The sequence below is a fragment of the Ceratotherium simum genome, chromosome 6 (genome assembly GCF_057802395.1).
Source record: "Ceratotherium simum simum isolate JZ-2026a chromosome 6, ASM5780239v1, whole genome shotgun sequence".
NCBI lineage: Eukaryota > Metazoa > Chordata > Mammalia > Perissodactyla > Rhinocerotidae > Ceratotherium > Ceratotherium simum.
The window spans coordinates 5,775,841-5,790,870 of NC_141905.1; the positions used below are offsets into that span (position 1 = coordinate 5,775,841).

Here is a 15,030-nt window from a genome sequence, read left to right on the forward strand (position 1 = left end):
CAGGACTGGTCACTTGGGGCTGACCCCTGTCACCCCACCCTCTGCCAGCTCCAGATCTTGTATCCCGTGGAGCTGAGGGATGTACCTCCCAGCCTTGGCCTCTCTGTCACCTCCAGGGGAAGGGGTTGGGAGCAGCCCCTGCACATCCTCAGTTCGGAGCTTCCCTGACGCTTTCCCAGCCCTGCACCCTGTTGTCTAATATCCTATTTAATACCGTAATCCTTACAGCAATCCTGGGAGAAAGGCATTGTTGCTGTCTTTACATGGAGGGCATGGAGCCTGGCCCTGCAACCTCATGTCCGGCTCAGACCAGAGTCCATGCTCTTTGCTTTGCTGCCTCCCACTCCTACCAGACACCCACGTGTCTCTGGGGCTACAGATGCTCCCTGACACCACCTATCCCTGTGCCCCCTGTGGGGTGCCCTAAATCACAGCCCGGCAAGGAGGAAGGACTCCTGGGGGCCAGGCGGCAATCTTGGCCCCAAACACCTAGAGCCTGTCCTAGGGAGCTTCTCAGACAGGCCCTCAGTCCTGGAGCTCTGCCCACTGGTGAGTCCCACTCGAGAGGCGGCTGGTGACTGAAGAAGACTGAAAAGCGAAGTGGGAATGAAATAATCATTACGAAGTTTTTCAAATGCTCAAAAGGGCCTGGAAAGACTTTAAAGAAAGAAAAGTCCTCTAAGGATTTGGCAGCTTTGGGTCCTTTCTGGGACAAGGAAAGCAGAGAGAGGGAAGTAGAGAGCCAGATAAGAGGTACATGGGTACATCATGCCTGGACTGCACTCTTCACAGCCCTGGTCTCTGGGCAAGGGCTCGAGGGTGGCCCCACCCTTCTGCCGGGCAGGCTGCTCCTATGGAGGAGAGAGGGGATCTGGTGGCCCTCAGGCTGAGCTGGGGGTGACCTCCTTAGGGTCCCTGCCTCCATCCTGCCTCCTTCTCTAAGGAGCACCCTCCATCTCCCGCAGCCCGAGGGGTCTTGGGCCCTGCTCAGGGCAGCGAAAGGCCAGGCCAGCTGAGCCCTGATGGGCAGACACAGGTGCAGGGAGAGAGGCGCTTGGGGCAGGCAGGAGCCAGCTCGGCGGCTCCCCTCGGGAAGTTTGCTACTGACCAGGCCCAGGGGAGGCTGAGCTCTTCCCCAGGAACAAGGATCGCTCCAGTCCATACCTGAGGATGAGGGAGAGCCGGGTCAGGGGAAGGCAGGGGACCCAGCGGGAAGGATTGGTGTTAGCTAGCCCATGCCTGAGGGAGAAAGATGTCCCCAAGGCCCTCCGCAGGGAGGGCTTCCAGGCGGCCCCGCGGCTTGCCCTGGCTGATCTGGCCCCAGCCTCTCTTGGATGTTATTCTGGTGTCCTTGCTCACACTGTCATCTGTGACCTTCTGGGCACAGCTCTGGTGCCCCCTGGCAGGCATCCCCTCAGCAGGCACGGGGCTTGCCCTTCCACCTGGGGTCTGCGGCTGTCCCACCAGCGAGCTCCCTGCTGCAGGGTGAGGAACTTTCTCTGTGGATTGTTAGAAGGGTCCGGGGGAAACCTGGTGTGGGGGATCCCAGGTGTGGGGGTGCCCTGTGGGCAGTCCACTAGGACAGCAGAGGCATTGCACAAATCACCCTGAATGAAAGCATACTGGTATCTGCTACTTTCTCAGAAATGCTTCAAAGATAAGATGGGTGGATGGCCGGAGAGAGGGACAGACGTGTGATACAGCAAGTTGAGTGAAACGCTACAGTGGAACCTTGGTGGTGGGTATTTGGGTGGTCACTGTAGAATTCTTTCTGCTTTCTCTATGTCTGATGATGTCTATAATAAAATGTTGGGGCTAGCACAGGCCTGAACGTGACGCCAGAAGGTGTGGGGAAAGGCAATTTTCTGCAGGACAGGCCTGCCAGGCAGCTCAGCTTGCCCTCAGGTGTCCCCTCTCAGCCTAGAAAGTGTTTGGTTTTTCTTTGCTGTTTTTCATTCTTTGCTCAACCCCTTAAATCAAAGGAAACAACACATTCCCGTCATTAGCAGAGGCTCCCTATGGCCATGAATTTTGGGGTAAGGGCGACATGTATTCTGAGAAGGCCCAAGTAGTTCCAAGATGCTCCAGGGGGACCTGGAGAGCAGGCTGGGCTTCGCCAACAGACGACGTGGCTTCCTGGCAATCTAGGAGTTTGTTTCTCTACAGTCTCAGCAGATCCTCGTCTCAGCAGATCCTCATCTCAGCAGATCCAGGGGCTGGGGGAGACTGCTCTAGGCACAAGGTAGCCAGTGTTTAAGAAGGTACCACAGTCCCTGGGGCTGAAATGGTGGGTCAGGGGCAACGGGCAAGGGCTCCCCGGTCTTGCTGCTATTACTAGGCTAGCACGTGTGGTTTCTGGCCCACCCTGTAGAGCCCATCTGGGAATGGGCTGGTGCCTGGTAACTGTAGGGGCCCTGGTTTGGAGGGGAGTTCCCTGTGAGGGGCCAGGCAGGAGGCTTCCATCCATGTCTGGAAGCCCAGGGCCTGGCCAGAGGCCCACCCAGGCCTGGCACCCAGGGTGTGGGACTGTCCCCAGGTCCTCTCTGGGCTCCTTCTAGGATGGTCCCCAGGCCTTGGCCAGAAGATGGCTTCTGCCAGCATTAGGAGCTGGCCTTATCTCTGGGGTGTAGCCAGGAAGGTGACTGGGATGTGCCCAGAGAAGCCAGGAGGACTGGCTGGTGGGCATGTGGAGGAGGAAAAGCCAAGAGACACCCTCCAGTCACAGCTTGGTGGGAGGTGGCTCCCAGGGGCTCCTCTTTCCTATGATGCCACTGGGGCGAGGCCTCCATGGCACTCCACGTGATGTCACAGGGGGACTTCTACATGATGTCATGGGAGTCAGGTCATCGAGTCATTCTGTGTGATGTCAGCAGAGGGTGGGGCTTGCATAGTATTCCATGCAATGTCATGGGGGGTGGAGCCAGAGTCTCCATGATATTCCATGAGACATCCTTAGGGGCGGGGTTTCATCATATTCCAAGTAATGTCACTAGGGGCCAGCCATCAAGCTATTTTAGGTAATGTCACTAGGCCCTCCAGGATTTTGCATTCCATGTGATATCACTGCAGGGAGGGGTCACCACAGCAATCAGCGTGCTAATACTGGGGGCTGGGAATGCAGAATTTACCATTGTGCATGATGTCATTGGGAGTGGAGTCTGAACCATCATGGCATCCCAAGTAACGTCCCTGGAGTGTGGCTTTCCTGACACCGCATGGGATGTTCCCAGGGTGGAGCATCCATGGCATTCTGTGTGCTCTCACTGGGGGTGGGGCCCTCGGACTCTAACATTCTGTGATGTCACTAGGGTGCAGGGTTTGGGAACTGGCCCCCACACCTGGAAGTATGAAGCCAACTACAGAGCACTGAGCCCTGCCCATGTCCCAGCTGACCTTGCTCCCCCAGGCAGGGTTGTCTGCTCCCGCAGCCCTCTGCAGCACTGGGCACTTGCACTAGGATGCTCTGTGAAGGGACATTTGTCCTGCCTGCTGGCCTGGCAGTGCCTCCGTGGTGGTGCTGAGTCCGAGTTCCTGTGTATCACCTCCCTCCTGGATCCTCCTGCTCCATGGCTTTTTGGGGTGCAGGTGTTATAGTAAGCTAATTGCTGTAAGAAACAGCCCCCAAATCTCAACGGCTTAGCACAACGGAAGTTTATTTCTCACTCATGCAACACCCAATGCGGTGCTCCTTAGTCGCCTCTCCTCGAAGCAGTTACTCCAGAATCCAGGTCCCTTCCAGTTAGTGGCTTGGCTCTCCTCCTCTGCGTCCTCTGCATCGAGTCAGCCAACAAGCAGAGAGAGTGCAGAATGGCAAGGACGGTTGCTAGGGGCAGGCCTGGAAGTGGCGTGCACTGTCTCCACCCACATTCCACCAGCCAGAGCTGGTCTTATGGCCACACTCAGATACAAAACACGAGGAACTGTGGTGGCTGTGTGCCAGCACAAGGAGCCAGGCTTGGTGAGCAGCGGGTACTGGCCATAGTGAATGCAGCGGGTACCGGGAGGCCTCTCCCGGACGGTCCAGGTGACTCTTCCCTGAGGACTGCTCCCTTTCAGCCCCACCTACTCATGCTCACCCCCTCATCTGCCATCCTCTCAGATCACGCCAGGCAGCAAGGCCGCCCAGTCCCAGCTCAGCCAGGGTGACCTCGTGGTGGCCATTGACGGCGTCAACACAGACACCATGACCCACCTGGAGGCCCAGAACAAGATCAAGTCTGCCAGCTACAACCTGAGCCTCACGCTGCAGAAGTAGGTGGGGGCTCTCCAGAGCAGGGGGGAGGCCGGGGTGTGGGCCTCAGGGGCTGAGAGAGGGGCTGTCCAGCAGTAGTCTCGTGGGCCCAGCCCTGTCTACAGGACCTCTCAGGATAGTAAGGACAGCCCCTGGACCAGAGGAAAGACCAGGTCCAAGTCTCTGTCAAGCACCTGCCACCTCTGTGTGTCACTCCACAGATGAGGCTCAGAGAGGGTAGGTCACGGTGCTGCCAGGACGTGGGCATTCAGGCCTGGAGTCCAGGCTCTTCCCTGCTTCCTCTTCACCCAGGCAGCCTTCCAAGGCAAGCAGAGGCCTATGGCTGCAAAGTGCTCAAGGGCCATGACTTCTCCATCCTGGTCAGGCCCAGTGCCTTCCTGGGGGCACCCAGCCCACGGGGTGGACAGTGGGCCTCAGGCCCTCTCACCCAACACTCCCTTGCTCTCCCCTTGCCACCCTTGCCCAGGCAAGAGCGCCTGGCCCCAGGGGCAACTGTCTTTACTTGGTCCCATTTCTGGTTTCTCCAGGTCGAAGCGTCCCATTCCCATCTCCACGGCAGCGCCTCCCATCCAGTCCCCTCTGCCGGTGATCCCCCACCAGAAGGTAGGTGTGACTGTCGGTGGCAGGCTCCATTCTCAGCTGTGGTTCCCGGTGTGCGGTCCCTGGTCTGCCTGCCTGACCCTTGGCTGGCCCAACTGGGGGAGGTGGTGGGGTCAGCCCTGCCCCACACCTGCCCCTGCCACGGCTGATCCTGGGGAGGTAGGGCAGGCCCTCGGGGAGGGGTGCTTGAGCCCCCATGAAATACTGGGTGTGGGGATGCCTGCCTGAGTGCTGGCCACACCCCAGGCCTCGTGGCTGGGCTGATGGGAGACCAGCTTAGGCAGCCATGTTCTCAGGAGGGGGATCACCCTCCCAGCCAGACGGGACAAGTGTCCAGAAGGTTCTGACCCTCATCCTCCTGAGGTGCTGGGGAGGGCAGGTGACTGTGGCATAAAAGTAGGAGGCCCCAGCTTGAGCCAGTCACTCCAGGAGGAGCTCCCAGGCCAGCTCCTGCTGGCTCTCCCGGCTTCTCCTCTGACATAGGATCTCTCCCTCTGGCTTCAATTTCTCCTCCCAACAGCACACCCCAGAGTCCAATCAGAAGTGCTGGTGGTGGCCAAGAGGCAGGCACCGGGCAGAAGGTGGACCCCTGGTCCCAGACCACACCACCATCCCCCAGGCCCCTTCTTAGCTCCCTCGAAGCAGCTCAACTCCGTGACCCCAAGGCATGGGAAGGCCTCCACCACTCCTGCAGGAGCCCACTCCCATCCCTCCCTGCATGACCTCATACCGACCCCTGTCTCTCCAGTGGGGCAGAGTGGGCGATGGGCAGGGTGGGGAGAGTGGAGAGGAAGAGGTTGACAGGAGATTGGGGGCAGGCAACAGATTGGGGAAGCAGGCAGAGCGCTGCCTGGGAGAAGTTGCAGAGGCAACTTTGACATTTGGCAAGGGAACCAAACGTCAGCTGCCTACTTCCTCAGTTTCCCCTCCTGCACCTCTACTCTGCCTATGCACTGCCAGCCAGACAGGTCCCCTCTCACCAGCCATGTGGGGACATTTCAGTGTGGGTCAGTAGAGCAGGAGGCTTGGCCATGCCCACCAGGTGCCCCTGCTCGGGAGAAGGGGGAACAGATGTAGGATGGAGGTGGGTCCCCCTACTCCCTGAGCCCCACAGTCCCCTTCTCCAGCCCTTTCTCCAGCCCACAGGCAGGCTGGCTTGGCTTGGCTTTCTGTGTGGGGCTTTGCCATTTTGTCCAGGCAGATGCCGGCTGCAGGGCCAGGAGCTGTGTGCCCGCCCCGCTCTTCCCAACAAGGCTCTTCTGTTCCAGGGGCCGAGCTCTGTGAGCGAGCTGTGGGCTGCAGGGTGGAAGGCTGCGGGGTGCCCGCACTAACCCTTCTGTTTCAGGTCCACACAGAAGTGCTGGGATGCGTGTGGCCTCTAACTGCTCTCTTCTCTCTCCCTGCATGGCGGCCACCCTGTGCCAGGACCCTGCTCTGGACACGAACGGCAGCCTGGCAGCGCCCAGCCCCAGCCCCGAGGCAAGGCCCAGCCCTGGCACCCCAGGCACCCCGGAGCTCAGGCAGACCTTTAGCTCCTCCTTCTCCCAGACCTCCGTCTTCTCCTCACACACGGAGGCCTCTGACCTCGGCCCTCCGCGGGGCAGCCCGGGGGCCAAGACCAGCCCGGAGGGAGCCCTGGATTCACTCAGCCCGAAAGTGCCGCTGGGCTCGAGCCAGCCAAGGCAGTATAACAACCCCATCGGGCTGTACTCGGCACAGACCCTGAGGGAGATGGCTCAGATGTATCAGATGAGCCTCCGAGGGAAGGCCACAGGTGCTGCACTCCCAGGAGGGTAGGTAACGGGCCCACAGCTTCCACTGGTGGTCTGGGGCCACCTAGGTCCTCAGTGCTTGGTAGAGGCCTGGTCAGGTGGTCAGAGTGAGAAGCTGGCCTCAATCTGGCCGGCCTCAAGCCCAGGAGGCAGAGCAGGCTGAGGGCAATGAAAGCAATGACCCTATTGACATTTGCCATGAGCTGGGCACATCATTGCTTTATACAACCCTGAGGTGACATGTCGGATTTTGCAGAGGAGGAAACTGAGGCTCAGAGAAGGTTAATTTGAGGTCTAGCTGGCCAGCTACTAAGTGCCAAGCCAGGCCTGAATGCAAGAGACTCTGACTCCCAAAACAATCCCACCAGGCCACCCCCCAGGACAGGACAAAGCCTGCTACCTCCAGGAGCTTTGGGGCAGGGGAGAGGCTGTCCTTACCCTTCTGGGAGCCGTGAGGCAGAAGCAGGGATGAATTAGAGAGGTGGGAGGGCAAGCTCTCTAGGGCTGGTAGCGGTCTGGGTAGGCTGCCTGGAGGAGGAAGCACCTGAGCGGGGTGCAGAGAGACTCGGCAATGGTGTGAGGGGAGTGGGCTTGCAGGACTGACCTTGGCTAGGATTGGGCAGCAAGAAAGCAGGACCTCGAGGAGAAAGGGACTGTGCAGGAGAACAGCAGCCCTCCCCCTACCCCCCACCCCCAATCTAGCTAGTGGGACTGCGAGCACAGGAGTTAAAAGAACCAGGAGCTGGGATGGGCATCGCGGAGGGGCTGAGGAGAGGGAGCCCCTAAGCAGGGCATGTATTAGCTTCCAAGTCCTTCACACTTATTATCTCATTGTAACTTCTACCATGTACCATGCAATAGGTGTATTATCTCTGTGTGCTAGATCAGAGCAGGCTGAGTGAGGCAAGGCAATATCGCCCAGTGGTTAGGGGTTCTGGGCTCGTCCTCTTCCCATGGCCATGAGACTGTCCACGTCTCAGGATTTCTGGGAGGATTGAATGAGACAGCACGTGCGCCGTCCTGAGCTCTGTTCTGGCACACTCAATACATGCTACCGTCAGCATTGCCTGGAGTCACACAGCTGGCACACCACGGAGTCAGAATGGCAAACCGGGTCAGCCTGACTCACACTCATGTCCTTCCTTTGCCCTTGCTGCAGGAGGTACCGTGCCTGCCAGCTCACTGCTCCCCTGGGGATCCCCAGCTTCCTCAGATCCCCCAGCTCCTTCTGGGATCCTGAGTGAAGCTGACTTCAGGCACTCCACAGTCTGAGCACCTGGACCCCGGCTTCCCTGGACCAAAGTGGCAGAGCCATATACCCCCGGGCTTTTTCCAGCAAGGAGCTTCTGCCAGAAAACTCAGGGAATGGCAGAGAAGAAATGGTCTTCTTCTCCTGCCTTGGATGGGCTGGTAGCTCTTCCTGGTCCTCTCTGGGACTGGCCCCTGGCAGAGAGGTCAGCCTCTGGTGGACTAGGACCTCCCTGAGGCCCACCTGCAATGATGGTCCTGTCTCCCTTTATGGAGCCCTCAGTCTAGGTTGGCTAATAGTCCACACACTTTATCTAACACAACTCTCTCAGCAACTTCAGAGGTGGGCATCATTTCCCCCACTTTGCAGCTGGGAAATAAAAGTCCAGAGAGAGTGGGTAATTTGCCCAAGGTCACACAACTAATGAGTGGCAGACACGACTGGCATCTGGGTTGGCCTGACTCCTCTCTGCATGGAGACAGGGACCGACCTACCTGCCTGGGGAAGTCAGGGGCCAGACCTCCGCTGCTTCCCATGACTCCCGTGGTGCCCTCCACTGGCACAGGGGCTTCTCAAAACCTGACAAATGTTAAATTATTACCCGACACTGCAGCAGGGTCCAGCAGTTTCCTCCGGGAGATGGGCTATGGGAGAGAGCGCAGTGGTTGCTTCATCTCGAGTGAAGGCTGATGCTGCAGTCCCCTGCAGTATGGGCAGGGGGCAGCCTCTGACAGGCCGAGGCCACCACCTTCAGTAAGCGTCTAGCTGCTCACGGGCAACAGGGCAACTGCTAATCCCTCTGTGCGTCCGTTCTGTTTAGTCTGCACACCCTGTCTGTGCAGTGGGCAACGCCATCTTGATTTGACAATTGAAGGGACTGAGGCTGAGACAGTCACAGCGCTAGGAAGAGGCTGGGTCAGGATTTGAACTCTGTCCCACCTGGCTCCAAAAGGAAGCTCCTTCCCCTACTCGCTCTCTGGGCAGCTTGTATCCTTGCAGGAGGAGTGCAGAGGAGCCAATGGAGGGCGAGGGCAGCCAGGCCTGAGCATCCCTGCAGCCCCATTCTCCTCGTCCTCTCTTGGGCTGGCTCTGAAGGGCACTGTCCTTCAGGCCACTAGGTGCAAAGCCCCTGGGCAGGTCTTACATCTTTGGGTCATCCTCCTCAAGACCGGGGTGCTGGCTCCTCTCTGAGCTGTGTCTGCTGCAGGCATACCAGCCTCCAGGTCCTCAGGTGAAAGCTAAGCAGGGGGCAGGAATCAATAACAAAGAGGGACCTGGCTTCCCCTGGCAGGGAAGGGCAGAGGCCAACACTGCCCTCTGCAGGGGGCACAGCTGGTCAGGGCAAAGCTGACCATGCAGCTGTCAGCACTGGCCAAACATGGAGAAGGAACGGAAGATCTGTGCTAGCCCTTTCCTAATATAGCTCCACTTGGAGCTATTTCAAGCCTGGGAGGACAGAGAGAATTTTATCAGCTCTGACACAGGGGCCTGGGGCTGAGCAGAGGCTGCCTGGGGCTGGTGGCCCCCTGGCTTTGGCCTGGCTCCCCAGGGTCCTGGCCAAGGGATGACCAGGCTCCCCCAGCCAGAGCCCACAGTGGTCAGATCTGGGAAGGTGGCAGAGTTTGGGGGCAGGGACACCGCCTTCTGCATTCTTTCTCCTCGGGTTTCTGACAGGGCCATTGGTGCTGCCAGGGTCTGCCGCTGCAAAGAATTTGCATTTAAAGAAACATAAGGCAGGCAATGCCTCCCCCAAGGAGACGATGCTCCAGGAGGCTGGATCTTAGATAAGAGTGAGAGGTGGGGTCCCATTAAACGAGGGTTAGTCAGAGCCGCTGTCTGGCCAGGAGGCACTGCCTTCTCGTAGCAGCCACAGCTGGACCTGTCTCCATCTCCAGCTTCCTCTCCCGGGGTCTACAGCCAGGTCGTATGTGGGGGATTCACGTACATGGTACATAAGCGCCCACGAAGAGGAACAAGAAAACTCTTCTTCCTGGCAAAGTTTTGGGTACTGTGGACCTACCAAGGAAGAAACGCTGCTGTCGGCATCTCTGACCCAAACCAAGAGGCCGTGATCCGACTCTGAGCTCTTCCCCTCCTCACTCCACACTCTCCTCACCCAGTGCCGGTCCAGACCAGCTCTGCCTCCACAATGGCCAGTCTGAGGATGGTCCCCACGCTCAAACCTTTAGCAGGAGCCTCACTCTGATAGCCCTGTCTTCTTTGCTCTTTCTCTCCTCCCCAGGTGGTAGCCAACTCTCCAGCCAAGTTAGTATCAAAGAAAGCATGGGTGTGTCCTTGCGTGCACATCCCAGCATGCGTCCATGTGTCCATCGGTCTGGACAGCGTGTGTCTGTGTCAGCATGTGTACATGTGTGTGCATGCGTGAGTGGTGGTGCATTGGTGTCCCTGAGTGAGCCTGCATGTGTGTGAAGCTGCGAGTATGGAGTGGAGGCGTTGGGGAGGGGTCCTGGGGCTCTGTCTGATGCCCCCAGCTGCTCTGTTCCCAATATCCTGCTGCAGCTGCTTAAGACCGGCAGGCTGGCTCTGGGGGCCGGGGGTGGAGTGCCATGCTGACACTGGGCTCTGTATGAGCCCGAAGACATTTCTGACGTGGCGGGATGCTCACAAGGGCTGCGCCGGACCTTGTCTTCACCGGGGAGTGCACCTACCTACTGGAGGGAACAGCCCTGATGGGTAGAGACTGGCTGCCACACAGCAAGTTGGACTTGAGGAGGCTTGAGCAGCCTGAGCCCTGCCCAGAGGAAGAAGCACACGCACTGAAGTGTCTGGAGGAGCAGAGCCCCAGGCCACCAAGGGGGTGGCCAGCAGGATGAGCCCCTGCGTGGAGGAACCAAGCTCAGAATCCTTACGGCTGCCCAGTGGGGCTGCTTTCCGCCTTTGGGGCCTTCCGGTCTCTGCTTGGGCTGCTGCTGCCTCTCACGCTGGCCCAGCTCCTGTCCCCTACCCCCAACCCCACTCCCCAACCCTTTTTGTCTCTGCTGCCCGCGGTGTGATGAGAGCTTTCAATGCCTGGCGCCCCCTGCCGACCCTGGGAGGTGGCTCAGCTGAGCGGGCCTCCAGGGATCTGGGAAGCTGAGATGGGCCAGAAAACCCTCTGCAAAGGGCTTGGGGAGGGTGCCCAGAATTTCCTGACCACACCCGGCCGCCCACAGTCGGGGACCTGGGGAGCCTGCCTGGGATCAGACTGTGGGAGCTCTCTCTCGACACCCTCCACCACCAACCCTGGCCTTGACTGCCCTGTAACACCACCTGTTACCCTTTTCTCCTCCCACCTCCCTCTCCGTCCTCCCTGCCACCTCCCCCCTGCCCGCCCCCCTCCCCCAGCGCTGACTACCAGGAACGCTTCAACCCCAGCGCCCTCAAGGACTCGGCCCTATCCACCCACAAGCCCATCGAGGTGAAGGGGCTGGGCGGCAAGGCCACCATCATCCACGCGCAGTACAACACGCCCATCAGCATGTACTCCCAGGACGCCATCATGGACGCCATCGCCGGGCAGGCCCAGGCCCAGGGCAGTGACTTCAGCGGGTAAGCGCCTCCCCTCCGCCGCCGTGACCGCCACCGCAGCTGGCCGGGCCTCGTCACCCGCGGGCCGAGGCCGCCTGGCCGCTGGGCGCCATCGGAGACTTTAGCCATCAGGACCAGCTTTCCTTCCTGGCATCAGGTCTCCCCGGGCACAGCCCTTAGAGGGGAGCCAGCCTTTGCCCAGGCCTTCCAGAACGTGATGTTCTCTCTTCAGAGTCAATCTCACCGTCAGCTTTAGGAGAAGGGTGGAGAAATACAGAATACGGTGGTTCCTCCAAGTGCTTTTGACGGCCTCTGCATTTTCCCAGGCTCCATGATGGGGCTGGTTTAGAAGGAGACTTCTGGAATCCTGTTAACCAGGGTCACATTCTGGATACCCCAGTCTTCTCACAACTAAGCTATTATTTGGGGGGAAGTTGTTGCATTCTTCCGATGATAAGAGCAATTCCAATACGTGCCTGGGTTTCTTGTTTGGGAAGGGGCCTCTGGAGCAACCCTCCGCGGTGCTGTTGGTGGTCAGCCCCACTGCAGAGCCTGGGGAGCCCCCAGGACTGGGCGGCCACCTCCCTGTTTGCCCCAGGAAAGCCTGGCCTCAGGGTGGTGGACTGAGGACATCCTTGGTTCCTGGTCTTGGCCTGTCAGGGATGGTTGAGGAACACGAGGGCTGAGTAGGGAAAGAGTGGGCTGAAAATCACTGTGGATGAAACTGCTAATAATACAAACACTAGTGGGGACCTCTCTCCCTCCTTCAGTCTCTCTTTCTCTCTCTGTATTTCTCTCTTTCTGTGTGTTCCTCTCTCTCTCTCTGTCTTCTTCTCTGTCTCCGTCTCTCTGTCTCTGGTCTCTCTCTTCCTTTCATACACACACTCTGACCCTCTCACACACACTCACAGTTTCTTACTGTTTTCTGCTCGGAATACCATTAGTGTTGAATTTCAGAACTGACTGGTGATCTCTTTGGGCAACATCTTATCCCTGAGTCAGGATCCCCAGCAACCTAAGGCGAGAAATCTTAAAATGGTGGTTGTACTTGGAGCTACGAAAAACAGATGTTGTAAGAGGGATAGAGGGGTTAAAAAGTCCTAGAGAGGGGCCCGCCCCGTGGCTTAGCAGTTAAGTGCGTGTGCTCCGCTACTGGCAGCCGGGGGTTCAGATCCCGGGTGCGCACCGACGCATCGCTTCTCTGGCCACGCTGAGGCCGCATCCCACATACAGCAACTAGAAGGATGTGCAGCTGTAACATACAACTATCTACTGGGGGGCTTTGGGGGAAAAAAAAAAAGGAGGAGGATTGGCAATAGATGTTAGCTCAGAGCCGGTCTTCCTCAGCAAAAAGAGGAGGATTAGCACTGATGTTAGCTCAGGGCTGATCTTCCTCACCAAAAAAAAAAAAAAAAAAAAAAAAGGTCCTAGAGAACTCCTATAGTGTTTGGCCTTTCCAGAACCCAGCCCTTGTAGCCATGATACGTGGGCAGGTTATACCGCGCAGGCTCCAGAGGCCAAAGGATGGAACGTTGTGTGAAGACTTCTTGGCTCTCCTAGGGAGCCCCGCCCTCTCAGGCACACAGTATTGCCTTTGGGCCACCAGGGGGCGAAGGTTGCTCGCCCTGGAGCCGTGAGTCTCAAACTGGCAGGACTCAGGGGGGCAGCTCTTTGCAGAATTTTAGGCAGTGTTGATTTACTTAATCCCATCGTTCGAAGCAGAAAATATGACCATGCAAGTTTAAAAACACAACCATTAGCTCATGTGTACCCAGAAAAACAAGGCTGCCTGACTAAGCCAGAGGGCTAACCGAGATTTCCTGTTAACATTTGTTTGCCACGTGTCCTTGGTGTGCTCTTAGAAGTGGTAACCGTCGCCAAAGGGAAGTTCAGTGGAAGATAATGGAAGAACTGCTCTTCACTAACTTTATATTTTCTGCACCTTGGGAAAAGACTGCTCTCATTTGGTTTTACCACTAGGGCACTCATGATTTTTTTAACATGATGCACCGTTGATCTAATCTAGGCTTCTCGAAAGACCTACCTCATCTCCCTCCTGTCCCCCCCTCTCCCCGCCCTTTGCCTTCCCTTGCGTGTCTGGGAAGCAACATCCTTTCCCCTCCCTTCTAAGCCAGTCCTGCTGGGCTGATGCTGCCGTGGTGCCTGTGGTAAGAGCTTCCCCTCTCTGCCATTCGGTGCTCCGTGCTGCTGTTAATTTCCATGATTCCTTCCTCACTGACAGTTTTCTTTTTGTCTCTCTTCCTCCTTTCTGTGCCCCACTCCCATAACTCGTTTCTGATCCTAACCCTGCTCCCTTGTGTGTGCGCCGCCCCTCTGCCATCCCTTGATGGACCCGCACTCACTGCTGGGCTTTCCTCTGCTTGGCAGGGCATCGCCGCTGGCGTAAGTAGACCCCACAGTGTCTGTTCCGTCGTCCGTCTGTCTGGTTGCGGGATGTGTGGGTTTGGTGGGATTGTGTCTGAGGACAGTGGCTCTGTCCACATTCTTCCTCACACCCACCTCACAGCCAAATGACATGCCCTGCAGCCTACACAGGCAAGTACTTGTCTTTGGAGGTTTGCCCCAAATAATGTCACTATGGATACAGAAATGAGAGTACCAACACCCACGCTGCCCCCCAAGGCTGAGGGTGTATCTGTGTTCTTCTTGCCATGTTTTGTGGGGGCTCCCCCGGCCTTTCCTGTCTGCACTGGGACAACATAGCCCTGAATGTCAAAATCCACGCTGGGCCATTTTTCAGGGGAGAGGGTGACAATGGGGCCTCTTAGAGGCCACTCCCCAGAATCCTCATGGAAGATGGATCTGGAGCAGCCAGCACTTGCCAGGACCACCCATGAGAGGTGAAAGATGAGTCAGGTTTGGGGGCAGTGTACAGTAGAGTAAATGCCCAGAGGTGACCTTGACGTTATAGTGACCGTGGAGTGTTTTTGGTGGCAAGAAGACTCTGCTGGGAGCAGCTCCAGAGAGTGGCCTCGGCCCCAGAGTCCCAGGACTGCAGGGCTTGTTCTGTCCTCTCTCTCTATGCATTCTCCCTGAGCCCCAGAGACTCAAATGGCACAGCAGTTCCTTTATCTGACTCCCAGTCTCTGTCCTGGCAGCAACACCATTCCTTGTACAGTGGGAAATGAAGCCAACAATGGGAATCCCAAGGGTCTCTCTCCTGGCAGCTTTCTTGAACCCTTGGAGCAGTGGAAGGAACAGGGGAACACCTCAAGGGCCCATGCCGGGAAAATGGCAGCAAACGCGTTCCATCTCCTTTCTGGAACACAGTGCTCCATTCAGACAGGCTCAAGGGCAGGGCCTAGGCGTGGAGCCACACCTTCCGTCTCCCAGGGCACAATCCACACTTCCTCTCCTCTCCTCCTAGCAGACCAGGGAGTCCTGGTGGTTCCTTCCTACTGCCCGTCTTACCCAAAGACCTAGCCTTTTCTTTGGGAACCCTTGGGACTCCTCCCTCTGCCAGAAATGGCCTCCCCAGTGAGATCCTCTCCTCTGCTCCCTGGGCAGCCCCAGGTTCCTCGCTGCCTGGACCCCAGAGGGATCTGCTCGTCTTCCCGATCTGATCACAACTGTAGGCTGCCAGTACCTGTAGCTCTCCGGGCCAGGGC

The 15,030-nt window shown here is 57.9% G+C and overlaps 1 protein-coding gene across 6 annotated transcripts in view; it reads left to right on the forward strand.

Annotated features, from left to right (window-relative positions):
* Positions 1 to 15,030, forward strand: part of LDB3 (LIM domain binding 3) — a 61,250-nt gene that overhangs the window by 5,756 nt on the left and 40,464 nt on the right. For 3 of the 6 annotated variants that reach the window (XM_087431799.1, XM_087431800.1, XM_087431802.1), the window contains exons 2-4: positions 4,100 to 4,251; positions 4,780 to 4,855; positions 6,278 to 6,645. In XM_087431799.1, coding sequence (XP_087287925.1) covers positions 4,100 to 4,251; positions 4,780 to 4,855; positions 6,278 to 6,645 — 596 coding nt within the window. Of the gene's footprint in view, positions 1 to 4,099; positions 4,252 to 4,779; positions 4,856 to 6,277; positions 6,646 to 10,115; positions 10,139 to 11,218; positions 11,423 to 15,030 lie in introns of all 6 variants that reach the window. The other 3 variants (XM_087431798.1, XM_087431801.1, XM_014789011.2) reach the window with 2 other exon arrangements.